General features: G+C 43.0%; 1 protein-coding gene across 3 annotated transcripts; it reads left to right on the top strand.

Moving 5' to 3' along the window:
- Positions 1–1,396: 1,396 nt before the first annotated feature.
- LOC148024305 (uncharacterized) lies at positions 1,397–22,277 on the top strand. 3 transcript variants are annotated; one of them, XM_087693927.1, is made up of 2 exons: positions 1,397–1,730; positions 21,533–22,274. In XM_087693927.1, exons 1-2 carry the CDS (start codon positions 1,512–1,514, stop codon positions 21,803–21,805), a joined length of 492 nt encoding a protein of 163 aa, XP_087550053.1. In that variant the 5' UTR covers positions 1,397–1,511; the 3' UTR covers positions 21,806–22,274. The 3 variants fall into 3 exon arrangements, with proteins under 3 accessions (XP_087550053.1, XP_087550054.1, XP_087550055.1); XM_087693928.1 differs by having other exon boundaries at positions 1,591–1,730; positions 21,537–22,277; XM_087693929.1 differs by having other exon boundaries at positions 1,595–1,730; positions 21,540–22,277.
- Positions 22,278–24,092: the final 1,815 nt, after the last annotated feature.

The following is a 24,092-nucleotide window of genomic DNA, read 5'->3' as shown; positions in this document are numbered from 1 at the left end:
TCTCTCTCAATTATTTCTCTTCCTCCCCCTCTTTGTCTCTTTTTTTCTCTTTCCCTCTCCTCTCTCTCTCCCTCTCTCCCCTCACCTTTTTGTGCTCTTTAAAATTTCATATTCTCTCTCTCTCTCCTTTTTCCCTCTCCCTCCTCTTTTTCTCTTCCACTCCTCCATTCTCTCTTTATTTTTGCATGTGATCTCTCTCTCTCTCTCTCTACACACACACACACACACACACACACACACACACATATTCTCACTCTATCTTCTTATCCATCTCTCTCTTCAAATTGCTTTTTCTATTTTCTCTCTTCTCACCCCTCTCTCTCACATTTTTTCTATTTTCTCTCTCTTCTCCCCCCTCTCTCTGTCTCTCTCTCCCTTGCCACCATTTGTGCCCTATCCATGCCCTTGTGTTGTTGTCTGCTACCACTGACCATTTGTCCACCGTCCATATGTCCCCTCTCTCTCCCTCGCCACTGTTTGCACCCTTGTCCATGCCCTCACGTCACTATCCGGCACTATATGTGCCTAGCGTAAGCGCTTGTACATCTGTTGCACGCCAACACACATCATGGTCCACCACTGCCCATCTACCACCCATTCGTCATGCATTGCACAATGTTATGGCCATTATGTGCCACACACACACACACACGCACAGAGAGAGAGAGAGAGAGAGAGAGAGAGAGAGAGAGAGAGAGAGAGAGAGAGAGAGAGAGAGAGAGAGAGAGAGAGAGTGTGTGTGTGTGTGTGTGTGTGTGTGTGTGTGAGGGTGAGAGAAAGAGAGATAAAAGATTTATTATCCTCAACTTTCCTTTTAGGGGGAATTTTGAAATAGGTTCAAGAATTAGGCATAGGATCATTTTGGTGCTTTTGAAACCTATAGCCAAAATAAGGATATAGTAGAGATATAGATAAAGAAAATATGATCTCTCCTTACCAAGTATCTTGCTTCCTTATTTAAAATAACTCTCATGACATTCCAATTTGATCACACTTAATAAAATTTTAATATATTATTAACATTCAATAACATATACGTATATATGCATGTTTACATGCTCCACACACACACACACACACACACACTCTCTCTCTCTCTCTCTCACTACCTTGTGTGTGTGCATGCATTATTATACCAACATATACATTCAAAGTTTAGATTTATAAATATGTTTGCACACATACATATACTTGCATGCCTATCCATATAATTATCCATATACAATATGTACCACTCCGATGTATGTATGCATACAAGCACATCTAACTCAGGGAACAAGTCACTACCAAATGATAACATCTAAAACAACAAATTCTAAATGATCGTGATAAATTAAAACTTAATATCTCTTTGTAAGTCATCAGAATAGTTTTACTTTTGAAGCTTTAGCCCAAATTCTAAAGCCCCAAGAATTCTGAAGTATCAATTAAGGAACTCGTAGCGTGGAGGATGCAATAGCAAGGAACAGGGTATCTTGGAACGAGAGAGACAGAGGAGGGTGGGGAGAGAGATGTTTGGACGAAGAATTGGAGGGAGGCTATGGTCCTTGGTCGAGGCCCGCCATCGTTCCATCCAAGATCTCCTGACGCAGCAGTACGAACCTCCCACAGCACTTAGTGCGAGGTCGTTCTGCTCAGTTAATCCCCCCCAGCGTCCCACGAAAATCATCGAAGCTCTCCTGACGCAGCATGGTCCTCAAACTGCCGATAAATGCTGGAAACTAGCACAGGTACTAGTCCCCCAAATAAAAATGCTCTTGTATGAGGCAATGAATTCCGTTCTGAGAGAGAGAGAGAGAGAGAGAGAGAGAGAGAGAGAGAGAGAGATCTTGTATGCCCAGAAATTATGAGAGACATCCATGGTCAATCATCTCAAATGTGGAAGCCAATTCTGCTTTGATAGACCCTATCTTTTCAGTAACTGAACCAGCAATGGTTTAAGTCAGCCACATAAAACACGCTGTAGCAAACCCCTGCTGCATCATGACAGATGTAACAATTTAGGTCATAGACATTTTCCTCATGGCTTGGTTGTAAACCCTGGTGGTTGGGCCACACAACTTTTTCCTTGAAAAAACCATTTAGAACTTTTTATGTCCATCTGATAGATCAGCCAGCTATGGTGAGTAGCTAAGCTCAGTAGTAATTGTTTGGATGCACGTTGAGCATGCAAAGGTCTCCTCTTAATCAATGTCCTCTTTTTTGGCAAAATGCTTGAGGTTGGTGCTACCAAGTGGCATAGAGTACAATCCACTTTGAGCTTTGTGCAAAAGATCCACTTTGTCTTGACAACCTTCTTGTTACTTGGACACTCTACTGGTGCTTGAGTATATGAGGGAAGGTAAGGTGTGAATGAGTTGTAGGGCAAGGGAAACCCTAGCCCATAGTGAGGCTATATAAACGGCCTAGAGATCACTCTCAAAGGTAGAGAGAGAGTGTACCAATTGCATCTTCTTCTTGTACTTGAGCTCTCTCTTCCTCTTGTGCATACCTTCTCATGTTGTCACTCTAATATTTCAATATGATATTAGAGCTATCTTTGATCCAACAAGCTCCCTCCGACTCTAACCCAACAGAAGTGCACATGAGAAGTTCATCTCTCAACTATACCTCTTGACCTCCATAGCCAATTTGGACCAGTACTTAGTGGACGACTTGATGAGGGCAAAGGAAGCCATTTCAGCCCAAGCTTCCTTTTACAGACTTCTTCCTTAGCTCATGGCGCAGCATCTTGGTATCTCAAACCCCGACATTGGGCAACCAAGGAGGCGGCATTGCTGAAGATGCAGATCTGGCACATTTTTTGACAGTGTGGACATTCGAGCTGCAGCGTGGGCAGCACATGGCACAATCCCTTGAGCCTTCATGGAGCATTTGAAGCCCCCTAAGTGGACTCTCTTACCCTAAGAGGGTTTCTTGAAATTCCTTCTTTGCTGCTCACACAGAGCAAAACCCTAATTGTGCACCCTGTTGGCAGCCATAGTCAGAAAGCTTCAAGCTTCTCCACTTCAACTTTAATCACCCTAGAAGCCACTAACGGTGATTCTAATCATTGATTAATCTTCTCTAGAGTTTGTTTCAGATCTGGAAGCTCCCTCCACAGGTTGGACACACTTAATGGGCATTAATAAGTCCGTCAAAAGACTGACATATCACATCTTAAGTAAGGCATAAACTTGAGATCAATGCTTGTAAGTACTAATGTTCCAATTCTCAGTCATAATCTTGGTTCAGCTCAGTTGTGGAAGGTGTTTTATGTCTTTAGGAGATTAAATGGGTCATCTTAAATGCTTAACTCTCATTGTTGATCATTGTAAGGCTATGTGTCAAGTGTAAATACATAGACCATTTTCTTCTATTCATCTAATCTATTTATCTGAGTTCACATCAATTGTTTTTCAACTTGATTGCTTTTGCTTATAGTACCAAACTTGTAAAGGAATAGACATTGCCATTGCCTTTGTGCAATTGGTAAGACCTTTCTATCATGGCCTATGTTATCTGCAAGTTTGATGGGAGAGACTTCCACTCATGGTAGGTGTTAGTAAAATCTAAAATGATGGAGAGAGGCTACTGGCCATTTATCAAAGGGATAAAATCCATTGATCCATCCAATCCTATGGATGTTGAAAATGATGAAAGAGCCTAAGCCATAATAATGTTACACCTAGATGAATCTTTAATTCACCATATTGACGAGCTTGCAACTGCAAAAGAGAAACGGGATGAGCTTGAGAAAATGTATGGTGCAAGAGAGAAGAATTCCAAAATCTTTCTTAAAATTGAGTTCTTCAGCTTGGAATACAAGCAAGGAGAAGATATGAGGAAGTTCATGTCAGAGTACAGCGGTGCGGAAGCGTAGGACTGAGAGAGAGAGAACGCAGAGAGAGAGAAGAGAGAGAAAGAGACAGTGGAAGATGAAGATCTGTTGTATAAAGTGTGCTGTATACAAAGATATGCAGATATATACACGGGCATAGTGCGCTAGATTGCGTGTCTCCACCTTGACGATGCAACCTGCTGTTCACCTCGATGTCCGCTACAGTCTGCACTGTCTCCTGTCTGAAATCTGCGAATAGAGACGGAATCTGCGCGAGCCACCAGCCTGTAATCTGCGAGTAGAAGAATGTGGGCAGAAGACTGAAAACTCGGCTATAAATAGCCAAAAATCTGGGCGCCAGAAAATGCAGGTCGGCTGTATTAAATGCAGTCGATTGTACTGCAACAAGTCGGACTGCCACGTGGCAGTCCGACTGGACTGTGCAGTCCGACTAGGCAATGATCTCTAACACCCCCTCTCAGAGCCTGGGCGGGGCAGAAGCCTGAGGGATCTGGAATGTCTCCGAAGTAGAGCCTGGGGAAGTGCCTTCGTAAACAAATCTGCAAGATTATCCTCCGTCTTGCAGTACTCCACGGTGATGGTCTCATCCAGAAGCTTCTCTCTGATGAAGTGGTACTGGATCTCTATGTGCTTCGTCCGGGCATGAAAAACAGGATTCCGTGCCAAGGCAATGCAACTCTCATTGTCGCATTGCAGCAAAGTAGGACAAGTCTGGGAGCAGCCAAGCTCCTCCAGCAATCTCCGAAGCCACACAGCCTCACATGTGGTGGAAGACGCAACCCGATACTCCGCCTCAGTAGACGAAAGGGCCACCGTGGGCTGCTTCTTGCTACTCCATGAGATAATACCTGCACCCAAGGTAAAACAGTAACCTGTAGTAGACGGCCTGTGGTCCACATCACCGGCCCAATCCGAGTCACTCCAACCTGCAAGAACAAGATCTGACACACCTGAGCATGCTGGATAATGAATCCCTAAATCAGACGTCCCCCGCAAATATCGAAGTATCCTCTAAGCAGCCTGCCAATGCACCACCTGAGGTTCACTCATAAACCTTGCCAAGAGCCCAATAGCAAAACAAAGATCAACACGAGTGTTGAGGAGCCAAATCAATGATCCAATCAATTGACGATAGTGGGAAGCATTCGCCATGGGAGAAGCTGAATGGGAAGTGGCCTTGCAGTTCGGATCCATAGGAGTAGAAATGGTCCGACAATCCTCCATCGCAAAAGAAACCAAGAGCTCCTGTACATATCTCTGCTGAGAGATGAAGATTCCCCTCTAAGATTGATAAATCTCATGACCCAGAAAGAAATGGAGTAAACCCAAGTCCGTCATCTCGAACGTCCGATGTAAAGCTGCCTTCGTCTCTTGGACCTTCTGTGCATGATCACTTGTGACAATCAAATCATCAACATACAACACAAAAAGCTCACAACCAGCCTCGGAAGTGTGTACATAAAGCTGCGGATCGGCATTAGAATGCCGATATCCCAACTGTGACTGAAGGAACGAATCAATCTTCTCGTTCCATGCACGTGGAGCTTGCTTGAGGCCATACAAGGCCTTCTTCAACCTGTAGACTTTCTCATCGGAAGAGCCAAAGCCAGGAGGCTGTTCGACATAGATCTCCTCCTTCAAATCACCATTGAGGAAGGTCGACTTCACATCCAATTGGTAGACAAGCCATCTCCTATGGCCAGCCAAGGCAAGAACAGCTCGAATAGTCGCCATACGAGCAGTGGGGGCAAAAGTATCATGACAATCAATCCCTGGGCGCCGTGCAAAACCTTTAGCAACAAGGCGAGCCTTGTGCTTGTCCAAAAAACCATCGCTAAGGTACTTGGTCTTGAAGACCCATTTGACGCCAATCACCTTCTTATTCGGAGGGCGTGGCACGAGTGACCATGTGTCATTTCTCTCAATAGCCTCTAACTCGGCTTCCATAGCTTTCTTCCATGGTGCGGACTGTAAAGTCTCCTTCACGGAGGTGGGCTCTCGATCCTGCATAACACGGGTCATCAAACAATAGTTAGAGCAAACAAGCTCCGTAGAATGTGCCTGGTGCCTCTGTGACCGCCGCGGACCATCCTGCGGTCCCCACTCCTTAGGGACCCCCTCGATTTTTGAATCACGGAGTGTGTCACGGGCCCAACGAGGATGAGGCCGGACCTCCCCTCATCTCTCTCCATCACCTGAAGACTCTGGGATATCCACCGGTGGTAACTCCTCGAGGGTGACCGGTGGAACAGTAGACTCTGTATCAGAAACAGAATCAGAATCAAAAGGCGCGGGCTCCAAAGAAACTGTAGCGGGAGTCCAACTCTCCCCTGGATCTCCAAGAACGGGATGCTCCTCACCCGCTGGTATGGCTGGAACCTCCACAAACCGAACATCTCGACTGGTGTACATATCTCGCTTGACGGGATCATACAAACGATAGCCTTGGGACTGGGAGCTGTAGCCAACAAATACCTATCTTCGGGAAGCTGCTTCAAATTTATCACGATGAGCCTTGGGAATGTGAACATAGGCATCACACCCAAAGACCCTAAAATAAGAAACATCGGGCTTAGTCCCGAAGTAAGCCTCAAAAGGTGTCATCCCATCAACGGTTGAAGTGGGGGATCGGTTAAGGATGTGGACTGCAGTAGCCACAGCCTCGGCCCACAGAAACTGAGGTGTCTATCGGTGCTCCACCATGGTGCGCGCCATCTCGATCACACTTCGGTTCTTCGGTTCAAGAATGCCATTTTCTTGAGGAGTGTTGGTATTAGCAAACTCCTGGTGAATACCTTTATCTGCATAAAAACGAGCAAACTCATTAGAAACAAATTCACCACCCTTGCCGGATCGCAAGGTCTTCAATCTCCGGCCCAATCGGTTCTCCTCAAAGAGAAGCCAATCCTTGAAGTGGGAGAAAGCTTCCGACTTCAATGCCAAGAAATAGGCCCATGTCATCCTGCTGTAGTCATCTACGATCAACATGAAGTATGAGCTCCCTCGCAAGGACTCGTTCCTCATAGGGCCACAAAGATCTGTAGATACCAGCTCCATCGGTGAAGTAGACTGCCGCAAAGCTTTGTGGGGAATGGCATCTCTATGCTGCTTCCCATGAATGCAGGAGACGCATGGCTGCTGGCTCACCACTATATCCAGCAACCCTCGAACAAGCTGTCCACGTGACGCCCTCCGAAGATAATCATAGTTGAGGTGACCAAACCGAGCATGCCATAGCTCTGACTGTGTCTGAGAGGTAAGAAGAAGAGTAGAGAGGGCAGTGGAAGACTTCAATTTATAGATGCCATTCTCCTCATATCCGGATGAGAGAACCTTCCGTGACCCACGATCAAGGACTCGCACCGAATCACTGTCAAACTCCACCAAAAGCCCAAGGGAGCAAATCTTATGAACTGACAGAAGATGATATCCTAAACCTGGTACATGCAAGACCTCTGAGGTATGGATACTACCGCGACCATCTGGAATAAGCTGCATCTCACCCCGTCCTACAATAGACACTGAAGAGCTATCTCCAATGAGAATTTGCCCACGCAAGGGTCGCAACTGGGCAACACCATCTGATGAAGGAGTCATGTGCCGGGAGGCACCACTGTCAACGATCCACTCTCGAGCCTGGGGAGCTGTCATCGCAGCATCAGAAGCATTTGGTGTAGTGTCCTCAATGATAGCTAGATGAAGAAATGCAGCTGATGAGGGTGCAGCCACCGCTCCAGAATCCTTCGTGTCCTTCTTGTTGGTGTCCTTCTTGTCTTTGTCAGGGCAATCCTTCTTCCAATGGCCAGTCTTTCCACAAATATGGCATATGGATTCTTTGTCCTTGTCCTTGTCCTTCTTTGACTTGTTATCCCCCTTCTTCTTCTTTTGGTCCTTCCCCTTCTTCTGAGAGGCTTGACCTGTCAGTGCCTCCGACTTGGAAGCATTCTGTCCCTTTAGTTGTTCCTCTTGGTCCAAGACCATAGGAACCAACTCTTCCCACCGAAGAGTGGACTCCCGCCCCGAAGCAATAAGAGCAGAGTAGAAAGCACCGAATCGTGGCGGCAACTGGGACAAGAGTGTGATCGCCATGTCTTCGGAGGAAATCGGCTTCCCCGCATTCTGAACCTGCATCTGAAGCTGTCTAAGCTTGTTGATGTGCTCCCGTAACGAAGAAGACTTGTTTATGGACAAGGTCCGCATCTGAACCTCCAAAGAAACCCGCTTCATAAGGGTCATCCGGTTATACATCTGATCAAGCTCCAGCCATATCTCCCGAGCCACCGTCAAGTGCTCGATGTGAGCTATCACGGCTGTAGTACAAGACAGAAAAAGAAAGGAACGAATCCTTGCATTCAGTTTGTCCCAGTGAGACTGTGCCTTGGCCAACTCTGCACGAGCATCGGAGAGAGTTTGGACTCATCTCTCACCGAGGGCCGGTTGATCTCCTGTACAAGCTCCGTCAAATCATAGGACTCTAGGATAGCCAACATCATTACGCGCCAGATGCGGTAGTTGTCGCCATTGAGCTTCTGATCTGCGGGAAGAGCCGGTAAGACAGGCACCTTCCGGTCCATAATCGTTTGGAACTCCAAGTCAATCTTTGTAGACATCTTCACCTATAATGCCTTCACAGACGCAAAAGCAGCCCCCTCTGACTGTGAAAACTCAGCCTGCTAGGGCTCTTCCGAGTCCCAAAACTTCTTCACCCGCCGGAGGCGATGAAAAAGCAAAACCTACACTTGAAAGCTGAAAACTCAAACTTCCTCCTCGTCAAACAGCAGTAAATAGCAGCAAATCCACCACCTGGACTCCTTTCCCGTGCGCCCACGCTCGCTTTAGCCTTGTTCCGAGGCGCAGCCCTCCTGCCTGCCCTCAAACGCTGAAAACGCAGCCTTGTGTCGCGATAGAAACTCCTCTTCAGGTTGGTTTTGCACTCAGCCAGCCCTTTAACACTGCTCTCATACCATGTCAAAGTGCAGCGGTGCAGAAGCGTAGGATTGAGAGAGAGAGAACGCAAAGAGAGAGAAGAGAGAGAAAGAGACAGTGGAAGATGAAGATCTACTGTATAAAGTGTGCTGTATACAAAGATATGCAGATATATACATGGGCGCAATGCGCTAGACTACGTGTCTCCACCTTGACGATGCAACCTGCTGTTCACCTCGAAGTCCGCTGCAGTCTGCACTGTCTCCTGTCTGAAATCTGCGAACAGAGACGGAATCTGCGCGAGCCACCAGCCTGTAATCTGCGAGCAGAAGAATGTGGGCAGAAGACTGAAAACTCGGCTATAAATAGCCAAAAATCTGGGCACCAGAAAATGCAGGTCGGCTGCATTAAATGCAGCCGACTGTACTGCAGCAAGTCGGACTGCCACGTGGCAGTCCGACTGTACAGTCCGACAGTCCGACTGGACTGTGCAGTCCGACCGGGCAATGATCCCTAACAATTCATTTCCTACATGAAGGGTCTGATGGCTCAATTAGCTTTATTTCAAACTCCGGTTGTTGAAGAAGATGCCACTGCAATATTTTTGAAAGCTGTAAGGAAAGTCTTTTCAACTCTTGTCACTACCCTCACAAATGTACCAAATCCTACACTTGAAAGTGTCATTAGTCTTGTTTGGATGAGGAGAAAAGAAACCAAATGGAAGGCAAAACTAGCGTAGCATCAACCTCGACAAACCAACTCTTAGTCCATATAGTGACTACTAAATGTTTTTTTTGCAATAAAAAGGGACATTGTAAGCAATTGTTTGAAAAAATATCCCAATAAGATGAAGTAGAACAAATGTAAACAAATAGGACATATTACAAGTAAATGTCCCAACTGTCCTAAAGCTCCCAAAGAATTGGAGGCAAACTATGTTTCCAAAGCACCTAGTGATTGACTTTTCTAATCCCCAGTGTACCATCTTTCCATAAACATCCTTGTAGCCTATTTTATAAAGACATCCCATTGATTCATTGAGGGGAAGGAACCCTTTTCATGCTATGTAATCCAATGCCACCTTAGCATTGAGGGGGGGCGTGTTAGAAGTGTAGTATAGGAACCCTGAGTAAGCAAGGGTGTATGAGGGAAGGTAAGGTGTGAATGAGCTATAGGGCAAGGGAAACCCTAATCCTAGCATATAGTGCGGCTATATAAACAGCCTAGAGGTTTCTTTCAAAGGTAAAGAGAGTGTACCAGTTATACTTGTGAACAACTCATTAAGCAAGATCTTCTTGTACTTGTTGTACTTGTGAACAACTCATTAAGCAAGGTCTTCTTCTTGTACTTGAGCTCTCTCCCTCTTGTGCACACCTTCTCATGTTGTCACTTTGATAAGGTGTGAATGAGCTGTAGGACAAGGGAAACCCTAACCCTAGCCCACAATGAGGCTATATAAACAGCCTAGAGGTCATTTTCAAAGGTAGAAAGAGTGTAGCGGTTGTACTTGTGAATAATTCATTTAGCAAGATCTTTTTCTTGTACTTGAGCTCTCTCCCTCTTGTGCACACCTTCTCATGTTGTCATTCTGATATTTCAACATTTCATACCTAGAAGTTGGAGCTTGCCTTGCTCTTGTACTCCTAGGAATAGGACCATATATAATGGTTGAAGTCATCTAACAATCAACATTAGATGCTTGCCCTATCCAAGGGAGGCCATGCCCATAGGTCTGCAAAGGTTGGTATGAACCAAGTCGAGCAGTGTAGAAGCCCTTCTAGAAGCAACCTGTGGATGAGGCTCTCTATGCTACTTGCCTCTCAAGCAGGTGGAGCAAAGAGTGTGAATGGGAAGGAAATCAAGAAGTCTCTCAACCATCTTCTTTCGAGAAGCTCGCTTGGTACCATCAAAGTTGAGGTGTCCATATCGGGTATGCTAAAGGGGTATAGTGAAACCAACCTCACTCCTCAGAGAGGGTCATAATTACTTGATTTAACACTAATTACAAGTAATTAATTCACATAAATTGAAATGCACACATTACCACTTTAATCTTGGACAATGTATAGCCCGGGGTTTCCTCCTTCGCTAATCCGTACTTTGTATGTTGTCATCTGCACGTGAAGGATCTTGGGTTGCTATTTCTTGTACTTGGAGTGCTCCAAACTGCTATTGCTGTTGTTGCTGATTGGTCCTTGGTGACTGTAAAAGCATCTCCTTGCTCTCTAACAACCTCCTCTCTCAGAATGGTTGGAATACACTTTCACTAGCCCTCCAAAAGTGGCAATCTTGTAATTCCATTTTTCAGCATTATTCAACATATTATATAAATTTTGAAAATATTAATTAAAAATTAATTTAATAATTATTCTAGTGTCCCAAAAAAGGATTCCACTAGCCAATAATAAAATTGGCTAGGCCAGTTTGTCTTCCATGTATTCATAAGCAGTTATTGACCCTTAGTGTAGAGACTGATTGAGCACGACGATCGAGACAGACTGTCCTACGCGTAGTGAGAGACAGAGAGTGCGAGAGCGAGCAGAGTAGAGAGTGAATACGTTTTTAGGTACAATGACGAGTGCGTACCTTTAGGTTTTTAGATAGATATATATGTGTAAGTACAAGTGCTAAGGGTGCGTTCACACCCAAGTACATTTAAAGGCACGAGGCCTTTATTCCCAACAACCTCCCACCTAAAGGCAATGTGCCTTAAGAGGAGGAAAAAAAAACATCTAAGTTTAGGTATGTACAAAGCTGAAATACATATATCTATCCAACTCCCATCATTTGTCGGCAATGAGCAAACCGCTCTGCTAGAAGACCCTTCCTGAGAAGGTTTGCAGGGTTATCATTTGTATGCACTTTGACAAGCTCAATGCTTTTGCTGTCAAGTACATCTCTAATGAAGTGGTACTTTGTCACAAGACTGTGACAACTATTACCTTTTTGTTGATTTCTTTATTACATATTTTATTTGGTTTTTCTTTTTGGAAGGATCCCTCTTGAAATCTAAACGCCTGAGTTGCATGGCCAATTTGTGAAACGGACATGAATGTCTAGTGAGTCAAGACTGGACAGTTAAGGTCCAGTATAAGTCTGGAAGAGACTGATGGTACTGTAGATTGACAAGCCTGGAAGAGACTTGTGAAAGTGTATATGGACAAGTGTGTTGAAGAACTAGCCTGGAAGAGACTAGTTCAAAGTGAAGATGGACAAATCTTCAAGAGATTAGTCCATGTGGGGTCATCAGTGGAAATTCACTTTCAGTTGAGCTACATTACAGATTTGGATGTAGCCATAGTCTGAAAAGATGGTCAGAAGACTAGTGGGGATGCAATGGAAGCAACTCCTAAAATTTAGGGAGTTACTATTTTTGGACCTTAGAATCTGTTCGCGTCATTATCTTCGTTTTTGTAGGAGGATCAATCTTCTGGTCTGTGCCGAGGTCAAATTCTGCACCGAGGATGGAGAATTTTAGACCGAAAGGTTTAAACAGGAAAATTGTTACATGTATGCCATGTGTCACAATTTGGGCATAAATTCCCAAAAGAGAGAGAGAGGGTAGCATAAAAACGAGTTTCAATGCATGGGGGGCTCATTTTTGCGAAAGGGAGATGGATTGCTGCAGATGGAGAGCTCTTGAGAGCTGGTCTACCTTGTCTATGATGCACAGAGGCTTGAGCTTGCTTCCTACTCTCTCTTTCTCTCCCTGACAGTATGGTTATGCTGCAGAATCAAGGGCCTTTCTTCTGATTCAGGTACAGCTGTGTGGAATATGCTGTTTTTGCATGAGGCAAGAGCCTCTTTTCTCCAGGAATAGGAGCAGTTGTTTGCTGCCCACAAGCAGGAACAGGTGAGGGTGGTAACCTCACCAAGCAAGTGTCTGAAACAACATTAAATCAGTTCTGATTCTGGACTGTTCAGAGGTTATTTCAGAGCCCAATTGATTTCAGAATCAAGGGGCACTTGGGCTAGATGATGCAGGACAGTGCAAGGAACAATATGAGCTGAGAACAGGTGTCAGAACGGGTCTGAACGAGTAATTACAGTGGGCTGAATAGTACAGGGAACAATATGAGTTGTAAATAGGTTTCAGAACAGGTCTGAACCAGTAAATACAGCAGGTAGAAATGGTCAATTCTGCACTCCAACCAGAAGATTCAGACTTGGGCAGAGTTTCCCCTCCTGGTCAACTTGATTTGGGTCAGTAATTGTACTGTTATGCTGTCAAATGTCACCCAGAATAGGTGAAAGACAACCCATTGTACTTTCTCTTTTTAAAAATAAAGAAATACCGCAAGGGGCGCCTAACTTAGGGGCCAACAGGGTGTATGTGTTGCAATAGGAGCATTCTAGCTTCCTGTATGTCTTCTTGATTTAGTGTCTTTAAGTTCAGTTAAAGTGGATGACTGTAAATTGGGTGAAAGCATTTATGTATTTTGGTTGTACACTACCGCCCTTTCCAGTGAATAGGCTGGTTACATACTTTACTTGTATGTGCTTTGTCTTTGCATGAAAGACAGGATTCCGTGCTAGCATGATAGCACTTTGACTATCACAATGGAGAACAGGTAACTCTGTGATGCCAAGCTCTCCCACCAGACATGAAAGCCATAAAGCCTCCTTGCATGCCTCAGTGGCAGCTACATACTCTGCCTTTGTAGTAGACAATGCAACACACTTTTGTAGCCTGGAGATCCAAGAGATTGCTCCTCCTGTGAAAGTAAACACATACCCAGAAGTGGACTTCCTACAGTCCACATGACCAGCATAGTCTGCATCCGTAAAGTCAGCAACAAATGCCTTCTGCTTTTCAAAGCAGATGCACAACTTCTTTGTGCCTTTGAGATATCTTATAATACCTTTCACTGCATCCCAATGCTTCTTGCTAGGGGTTGCCATGTATCTGCTAACCATTCCCACTACAAAGGTAATGTCAGGACATGTAGCAACCATAGCATACATCAAACTACCAACAGCTGAAGCATATGGTATCTTGGCCATTTCAGCCTTCTCATCATCAGATGTAGGGCTGTCCTCTACACTAAGTTTCACATATGGAGGCAATGGAACCCTAATTGTTTTTCCCCCCTCTATATTGAAACGTTGCAAAACTTGGGAGATATACTCCTGTTGAGATAGATAGAGTAAGCCTTTCGATCTATCTTTGAGTATTTGCATGCCAAGAATGTGATTTGCATCACCAAGATCCTTCATGTCAAAGCTGCTATGAAGCCTTTACTTCAATGAATCCAAGGCATGAGTATCCCTGCCAGCAATCAGCATGTCATCAACATACAAAATCAAGATTATCAGGCTGCCATATGCTGCCTTCTTGGTGTACAAGCAGTGATCCACTTGACTTCTATGAAGGCCTTGGGACTGCATGAATGTATCAAACTTATGATACCATTCTCTTGGTTTTTGTTTCAGCCCATACAAACTCCTTTTGAGTTTACATACCATTTTTTCTTTCCCTTGTTCAACAAACCCTTCGGGCTGCTGCATATATATGTCTTCATGAAGATCACCCTGTAAAAACACAGTCTTTACATCCATCTGTATGAGCTCCATATCCTCAATTGCAACCAAGCCCAAAATGGTTCTCAATGTAGTCATCTTGACTACAGGAGAGAAAATCTCATCAAAGTCAATTCTATGCTCCTGCTTGTACCCTTTTGCAACCAATCTTGCTTTGTATTTTGGTGAGGAACCAAAAGTGACCTTCATCTGGTAAACCCATTTGCATGAAAGCGTTTTTTGCCCTTTAGGCAACTGCACCAAGTCCCAAGTGCCATTTTTTTCAAGAGATTCCATCTCTGACAACATGGCTTTATACCATTTCTTGCTGTCTTGTTTGTCCATTGCTTTCTTGAAGTAAGACGGTTCACCACAGTCTGTCAACGTGATATAATTAGCCACATTAATTGCACCAAGAACAAACCTGTCAGGTTGTCTAGTAGCCCTAGACGATCTCCTAACCCAATGGTCATTGTTTGCTGGCTGTTCTTGCAAATTTCCATTTTCAGCATGCTGTCCTGACATTTCAGGCTGCAAATCAGCATTAACAGCTTGATGTCCTGGCTGTTCCTGCACATGTAATGGCTCATTTTCATGGGCAATAGCTGGCTAAGCATTTCCAGCATCATTTTCTGCATTAATAGGTTCATTTACAACAGGTATTTGCTGTTGTATAGCGGGCACATTTTGCTGTCCAAAAGGTATTTCTTCCCGGAATACAACCCTACGGACCTCCTCAGTCTTTTCGGGTTGTTTGTGCATGCGATCTTCCCAAAAGATAACGTCATTGCTGCATACTACTTTCCTTTTCTCAGGATCCCACAATTTATATCCCATTTCACCCTCGTCACCATATCCTAGGAAAATGCATTTACAGGACTTTGGCTCAAGTTTGCTGCATTTTTCTTTACGAATGTGCACAAAAGCCTTGCAGCCAAACACTTTCAGATGAGCATATGAAGGTGGCTTGCCCGACTACGCTTCTTGGGGAACTTCCCCCCCACCCAAAGACCTGTTTGGTGACCGATTGATCAAGTGAATGGATATCATAACAGCCCCTGCCCAAAAACCATGGGGTAATGCAGCATGAGATAGCATCATACGGACCTTATCTTGTATGGTCCGATTCATACGCTCTGCAACTCCATTTTGAGGCGGATTATGAGGGGCAGTGAGCTCCCTCTTTATCCCTTTGTTGTCACAAAATGCCTGAAAGGCCTTGGACACGTATTTCCCACCATTGTCAGAGCGAAGACACTTAAGTGTCTTATGTGTCTGATTTTCAGCCAATGCCAATAAATTTTTAAACTTATCAAGCACTTCATCCTTGCTACGAATAGGGTAAACCCATACCTTTCGTGTAGCATCATCGATAAAGGTGACAAAATATTTCTTTCCCCTTAAAGATAATCCCGGCATTTGACATAGATCCGAATGTACTAACTCTAGAGGAGAAGATTTTAAAGAAAGAGACTTTTTATGTAACGTCCGTGCATGTTTGCCATAAATGCATTGATCACAATGCTCAAAATCAGCATAACGAAGACAAGGCAAGTAACCCAAACGAGAAAACACTTTCATTCCTATTTGACTCATGTGTCCCAACCGGCCATGCCACAAAGAAACGCTTGGCTGCTCGGTCACGGCAACAACATGGCCACGTATACTAGATACATGAAGTGGATACAAAGTATCACTCTTGCAACCTCTGACAATATCATCAAGAATCAAGAATCCAGGTATGCATGTCATCATCTGTATCTGTAAGTAAAGCATGTGCACGAAAGTGTGAAGAGACAAAGAGTACGTCACTCCCACTGTCACTGCCATGAGTGACTACATTCACCTCTTCAATTTTTACACTGCTCTTCTTAGGTTGACTGTCTTTCTTCTCTTCCTTGAGAGCACTCTCTACATCGGCATACAAAAGGATCACATTAGAATTGCTCATAGCAGTCCTGAATGTATCCCAACTCTTTGATAGAGTGCAAAGCAAGAAAGTAGCCTTAAATTCCTCATCAATCATGAACTTCAAGGCAACCGGCTGGCTGAAAATGGAGTTAAACTCACGTGAGTAGACATTGCTGTACCTTCTTTCATACGCAAATCCATAAGCTTTTTTAGCCAATACACTTTGCTTGCAGTACTCTTTTGTGCATATAGTTCTTCCAGTCTAGTCCATATAGCATATGCAAAATCCAAACCTTCAATGTTGAAGAGCAAGGCATCAGAAATTGATAGCTCTATGGTTGAGCGTGCAAGCTCATTCAACTCATCCCAATCGTCCTGATCCATGTCCGCAGGCTTTGCCCCTTTGGTTTTGATCGGCTTTGCCTGCTTCTTTTGTAACAGGATATTATTGCATTGTTTTTGCCACACTGCAAAATTATGTACGTCTTCAAGCTTCTTTATGTGCATCATATTACTGCTGTCATTGCTGCCAGCCATGATTTTCAGCCCAAATGTGACAAAAAAATCAGCAAATGCAGGCCCAAACTGTCACCCAAGTGACCAAGGTACAAACAAGTACCAATCAGCAATAAATGACCACGCAGATGTACAGATTTCAGATCTGTAATTAAATTTTCAGAAGCACTGAACCATGTGCTACAGCATTATCCAACTGATTACAGCTGTTCCAAGGGCATGCGCATCACATTACATGAGAAATCCCAAAATTTCAGCTGCAATTTCTGTTGTACATGTACCCATGGGCATAAAATTTGACACGAACGGTCAAAAGCCCCAAAATTTTATGCTCAAAGCATCAAACACACATCTGCATTTCCTTTGTTATGCATAGGACAATCCAATTTTGCCAAAATAAAGCAATTTCAGCAAAATTTCCAATTTTACCAAGTGTTGATGTCCAAATTGCGCGGAATTCAACTTGCATGTACATAAAATGACCAAATGCTGCACAAATTTTGCCCAAACTGCAAAAGCCCCAAATTGCACGGTGTCCAATGTGCCTCAATGTCGAGAAATTGGGTTAATTTCAGCCCAATTTGCGCATGTACATTCAAAGCCCCAAATGTCGGGGACAAAATGTCACAAATTCTTGCAATTTCTGAGACAGATATCACTGTTGCATCTTGCTCGCACCAAATCTGTACAAATCCCCAAATTTTCTGAGTCCTGCACGTATTAATTTCAGTGAAATTGAAAAAATTTCACTAAAATGTGAAAAGCCCCAAAATTCCCGGGCAAATGTGCACTGACTTTGCAATTTCTAAGTGAGATTGTCCAATTCTGTGTTGAAATCCCCAAATTTGGGAAAAGCCCCAAATTTCTAGGCCAATTTTGCACAGATTTGAGACTTTGTGCTTGCGCACGTGAAACCCCGTCAAGAAATGGGTAGAATCTGAATATTTCTTTTTAAAAAAAGAAAAAATTAGAAACGTGACGGGGGTTCGTTGACCTTCTGCACAACTGTTTGCCAATGGATGCTAAATGGATGGAAGAGGATGACTTGGCAGACCATCCTCAGTTTTTGCAGCTTTACCTTGATGCCTTTCAGTTAGGGCGGACTTTGGATCGGGCTCTTTCAGGTTCAGCAGGGCAAGGGTCCAGAGTACCACCTGATACTCAAGGGGGAGGTAGCACTTCCACTCCTCTAGGAATGGACTGCTCTCATGTATAGTGGATCTGGGATGTATACAGCATGCATCCAAGGTACTATGCTGACAGTATGTCTGCCATGAGGTCACTATTCAGTGTACTAGTCACTGCGGTATGTATGCAGATGGGTATGGTTTTCACTACAGCTCTGAAATTGTACATTTGCATCAGGTTATGATCATGAGAGACTGATTACCGAGTGCCATTTTTCAGTGTATGATCATTAGTTTCAGTGGTATTCAGCTAGTTCTATGGATAGCAGCATGTGTATTGAATGCCATTGACAATTCAGCCATGGTTTCGGCTCGGTTTATGCTTTACTATGGTTGTGTAGTCAGCACCGCTGAGAAACAAGAGTTTGGGATGCATCCGATGAGTTTCTGGCAATAGTTCTAGACTATTATTGAGCTTTATGCTATGTTTATGTTGGCTGGAAATTTTCAGCAAATGGTGGGCATATGAGATAGTTAGCCAGCAGTGGCCAATGTTGTGTTGACTATGATGCCTTGTGGAAATTCCAGTGCAGTATTGTTTACTTTAACACATTACAGTGCAATCGAGAACGATAGCAAGGATTTGAAGGGGGTGGTTTGTCATGAGGACGTGAAAATTTGATACTTTGCTTATGTTTAATTGACATTTGATTAAAGGATTAATCAAATGTGCAATTAAAAGATGCACATGTGTTTCACATGTGAGGTGCAAGCTACTTTTTTTACAGTTGAAGGCCCAAGGACCTTGTGAAAAAGATGGGTGTCAAAGGCAAAAGTTGTAACAAGTTACACTTGTTAGATTTTAGGTGAATTTTGGTGACCATTAATTGGCCATTAAGTGTCAGTGGTGACACTAGGGACTAGGCATTAATTAACGGATTAATGCTTGTCCAAGGGTCAATTAATGCATGGGACCACTTTGGGTTGCAAATGGCCTAGCCAATTAATTTTTGGATGGGCAAGGTCAAATTTTTTGGCATGGATTAAGGGCCGAATTAATTTTCAGAATTAATTAATTTTGAAAATTAATTAAATTGCTGAAAATGGATTAAGAAAGGTGCCACTTGGCAAAACTTTCCCATGCAAGTGGGGGAAAGGCTAAATAGGGCTGAAGGGAGAGGAAAATCACGTTTTTTCATTTTGGAGCTGTTGGAAAGAGGTGTTAGATTGTTGCTGCCAGCTTTTGGGGCCATTTCCTAGCCACTGGAGACCATTTTGGTGATGGAGATTGCATATTCTTGACCTTGGAAAGCTGGCAATTGCTGTTGATGCATTTTCTCCTGAAGATCACAGTCTCTGATGCTCCTATTTTTGTTGGTCTATTCATTTGGGGCTGGTACAGCAGGGCAGCAACTGATTTTGATCAGTTCTTCGCGACAAATCTCAAAATTTTCTCTTTCTACAACATTCTCTCATCTCCTTCAGCCTATGCTTAGCCATTCTCAGCAATTCTTAGCCATTGGAAGGAGATCTCAGACATTTTTGGTGGGCTGATCTGTAATTTCTGCAGTAAACCCTAATTTACAGCAGAAATTAGGGTTTAGCAACCACTTGGGATCCGTGCCAGAGATTGAAGGTTCAAGGGACTGAAATTAGCAGTTGATAATTAAAGATTATCAAGGGATTTCAGGAGCCAGCCCATCCCGAATCGATTTGGGGCAACATTTGGCTAGCCAAGGGTCAAATTGGAGAAGAAGTCCTGGGTGAATCAAGGGGCAAATGACCCAAAAGGCTTGCTGGCCATTTATGACAGCAAGAGCAATTGGTTAGCAGGAGAAGATTGAAGAATCTCAAGTTGTACTCCTTCCAATTGAATGAAAGCTAAAGAAGTACCACAAGGGGTGCCAATTTTGGGGCCAACAGGGAGTCTACTGCCCAAGAATGTTATGGTAAAGTGTGTATTTCATTTTATGTGCATTTATTTATTGCTGTAATTGACTCTTAAATCAGGTTATCACCATCCTATCCAAGAAGGAAGGCTGGTTTCATTGTCCCTTTGTGGCCTATATGTTCATTGATCTATTCTCCATTTGACACTCAACACGCATGCATCCTGTTGGAGAGAGGGAGATTGGGAGCACTTTAGCGGTTGCCAAATCCCACATGGTTTATGTCAATTCTTATGATTTGATATATGGATTCCAGCGGCTGGATTTCTCATTCCTTGGGTTCATGTCTTCTTGCTCTATGGTTTGGTTTTTTGTGTATTCAGCAGTTTCTTTTCTTTGCTTTGTTTGCCTATCTCTTTCTCAAAGATTTATGGTTGGCCTGCAGCTGGTCAGCCAGCCTATGTTTAGGCAGCATGCTTACCTGTGAGTTTTCAGTAATTTACATCTGCAGCCTGGGTTTGTAGCTTGAGGTCTTTCCTGCCATCATGTTCATTCTTCTCTTTCTTGCTGCCCATTTCTCAATATCTCTATATCCATCAGAGATGATCAGACTCCAGATCCACTGTTGTCACTTTTGCCATGGTTGGGTTTTATCCATCAGAGATGATCAGTCTTCCATTGTTTCATTTGCTATGGTTTTGTTTGTTTTTACCTTATTAGACGCTTTACTGCAAACACGATCAGCCTTTCACAATCACAATCTTATGATGCTATCCTTGAGCTCCAATACGATCAGGTCCACAGCTTGCACTCTGATACATCGTACCATGATGTAAGCAGGTGTGCAAACAGTGGAAGATAGGATGGGTACTATATAATGGACAAGTGAATGAATGTGTGCACAAGTGGCTGTCCTATAAATAGGACTAAAGTGAGACATCACTTGATAAAACATAGAGGCAGTCATGAAATAGTTCCTGCCCATAAAAGGTGCCCAGGCCTAAGTCTGGGTGGACTCAATTTGGAGGTGTACAAACTCTTAACATATGTGACAGACTCAATATTTTTGCATGAGTATCCTAATCTGTCAGACCAAACCATCTACATATCAACTGAAAAAGAAAAAAATGTCTTTTTAGTTTGCGACAATTCCCAAAACACCTCTCAAGTTTCAAAAATTACCAGAATACAGTCATTTTTATGGATTTTTGAAACTGCTTTGAAATCTGCCTATTCCCTTCTTTCCTACACCAAGAACCTACCTATGAGTGTCTTAAAACGAAGAATGGTGACATTTGTCTCCATAAATCACAGGCTTTTGTTTCTCATTTGGCACACAAATCATCATTCTATCATCCCATATTATGAAACACAATTATCATCTTTAAAACTTACAAAACATGATGTCTTCAACAACTTTTTGTAAAATTATGATTTTGGCAAAATTTGAGGCGCATTTCGGGATTTTTGATACAATTGGAGGGGTATGTTGGGAATTTTGACCAAAGATGAGAGGTTTCTTGTTAATATTTGAAATCTGAGGGATTTATGGGGAATTTGTAGTAAGTAGGAGTATTTTGGTAATATTCTGTAAATGAACACAGCCTAAGTTTTAAGATCATGTTATTCTTGGGGCATCAGATAATGTTACATGTACACGTCAGCCTAATTTATGTACTAGTAGTGTTTGATGATGGCTTGTGACGTTTTTCTGATCTGTGATTCTTTCACCCAGTCTCTTATTTGAGCAAAACAACTTCCAGATGTATGACATTTCCTGTCTTCTGCACTAAATCTGTTAGCCAGCAGGTATTCCAAGTAAGACACGTTTGAAGAGTATGCTAAGATGGCTGGTAGAGCAAAAGAGAGTTAGGAAAATCTGTAACCAGCTGAATCAAGGAGTCCAACAAAAAGGCGGACACCAGAAAGGAGGCCGTCAAAAGGGTAGCTCCCAGAAGATGCAAGAATTTCTGTTCTGTGTTAGGCCGAGGAAAGTAAAGCGGCCTAAATCCAGTAAACTGAAGGCTGCAGTCGAAACAACCTCAGTAGAAGCACCACCAGAAAACGAGTCTTAGATTGAGACTCACTTTTGCGATATAGCTTGGCGGCAGCCTTGGTCTTTCTTGACCTACGGAATCCTTTCTGACTTAAACGCAAGTTTGGACATCTTCACAGACAGGGTTTCCATCAATCAGCTGAGAACTGTTTCAGCAAGTCCTGTCAACATTGTTTTTTGAAGATTGCTAGTCTGTGTCGAAGAGGATCAATAGAAGGATGGAATCTAGATGGTTTTATCATGCAGTAAAAGAGCACCATATGTCAGGTAGTTTTTCAATGCTTCTTACAATAACCTGCAGGTTCCACAAATTGTAGCTCTTGGAAAGTAGCTAGTTTATATAATTGGGCTCTATACATTTTCGAAGTTTGTTGGATGGTTGTCCACATTCTTCGATTTAGTCATGTGTGATAATCTTCTACTTGTTTCTTTGGGTCATCAATGAGCTTTATATACTAACACCTTTCAATGCTTCCAACTTATGAACTTGCATTTGTTTATTTGTTAAGCGTCGCAATTCATAAGCCAAGATTTCGGTGATCATAATGTTATACGTACTGGGATCCGGTGTTTATACTCCATACAAATGTTTCATACCTTGATTATGCAGATCTACTGAAATGAATTGCTCTAATTAACCTAGTGGTGGATATACACTTTTGAACTCTTGGGTAGGGATCCATTTAGTGTTCAGAATATAGAAGTATAACGGCAGAAGTATGTCTCTGAACTAATTTGAGCTGCAGAATACAACTTTGCCATGGCTAATTATAATTGCTGTACCAGAATCTTAGATTGACGGCGCTTGCTCATATACTTAGAAACATAAAAGCATTCAAATTTGAATCATGATTTGATCTGTTCATTGGACTGCATGCCTTGCTAGCCAAAAGTTTTTCACCATTTCACATTAGTCTCGTTTTCAGAATTACCACACATATGGTACACTTCTAGGACGTGCATGTTGTTTTGACTACATACATGTGAATATGAGGATCTCATCCGCTTTGTGGATGAAACTTTCAGGGGTAGTTGTTCTAAAATGCATGCATTTGGCATAAAACAAAGGAATGTGATAACTAATCCTTGATGTGCACTTGGAATGTCGCGGTAAGTCAATGACATCGCCCTTAAATGCATGCCAATAATTAATTTATAGTGGGGCTTGGCGGAGTAAGGTGTAGTGGTTCAACTTGGAAGAAGTTGTAAGTATTGTTGGCTCTTGCCTTTTACCTTGTCATATCGCATAGATGGTCCCTTCATGTTTGAAAAAAGAGCATCTTTGGTTGAGGGACAACATTTGACATAGAGGACCTAATCCATTGGTGCAAAGGCAATGGTATTGTCTTTGATCTCATATTCGGTAGGGCATTTGCTAGTGTAGTGATCTATTTCCATATCCATTGGGTGTGACATATCTTGTTCCCTTGTGCCTCTCTATTGTATCTCCTTATCTCAATTCAAAGTTGATGTAAAGAGGTTTGCAACTAACCAAGAAGTATCTCAAATGATGTGTACGTGCCTTTTTTCCCTAGTGTAGTGATGGAGTTTGCCCTTTAATACTAGAAAGTGCTCTTTGTAGGATACCATCTCTATGTCTAATTGTATTCTAGGTGTAATTAAGTGATGCAATCTAAGTTCTCTCAAATTTATATCTCTGTGATGTCCATCTTGATGGCTTGATGCAATTCGGTGTGGTAAAGGTAGATAATGGGTGCACCTAGATAATGTGGTTAAGGTAGATAATGGGTGTAGAGAGGGACCTTATAATTAACGTTGGTTGGATAGATTTGCAATACCTCATATAGTTGAGTGGCCAAATCTACACCATAATCTCCATATAAATATGTGGAGAGTATCTCGTCACATGTGTACCTCAAGTCTTCTCCAATTCCTAGCTTTTCAAGAGAGTATTTACATGGTAAGCCGAAGGTACATCAAGAGACCTTGTCACAGGTGAGGGTGGAGCTATCAACGTGCATCCAACACAACTTCATCGTGGGGTGAGGGAGCTACCAAGGTACTCCCTTATACACACCTCCTCGCCACACACACACACTACATAACTCCAGAGAGGTAGAGATTAGTTAGTTTACACCATGTTGTACATGTTATCTTTTGATGTCTCGTTTACAAAGGAGCACCTACTATATTAGCAATGAGCCAAGTTCTACTAGCTCTTGGCTGAGATTGCAAGGATGCATGAGGAGATTCTAAAAGCATCAACATGCACCTAGAGAATCATAGGCCATCCAAATGTCTGTGGTCCTTTTGGTGAACCATCTACTAGTAAAAAGACCCTTGCA

This window comes from Lygodium microphyllum, chromosome 15 (genome assembly GCF_053477565.2).
Source record: "Lygodium microphyllum isolate KBCC chromosome 15, Lygodium_microphyllum_v1.1.10, whole genome shotgun sequence".
NCBI classification, from domain to species: domain Eukaryota; kingdom Viridiplantae; phylum Streptophyta; class Polypodiopsida; order Schizaeales; family Lygodiaceae; genus Lygodium; species Lygodium microphyllum.
Note: the sequence above shows the minus strand (reverse complement) of the source record. Positions and strands in the feature narration are given on the sequence as shown.

Bases quoted from the DNA above. Each gene is read 5' to 3' on its own strand.
- LOC148024305 (XM_087693927.1), top strand. From the start codon at position 1,512: ATGTTTGGACGAAGAATTGGAGGGAGGCTATGGTCCTTGGTCGAGGCC. The intron at 1,731-21,532 runs GTACTAGTCCCC...TAAATCTGTTAG, and splicing joins AATGCTGGAAACTAGCACAG to CCAGCAGGTATTCCAAGTAA.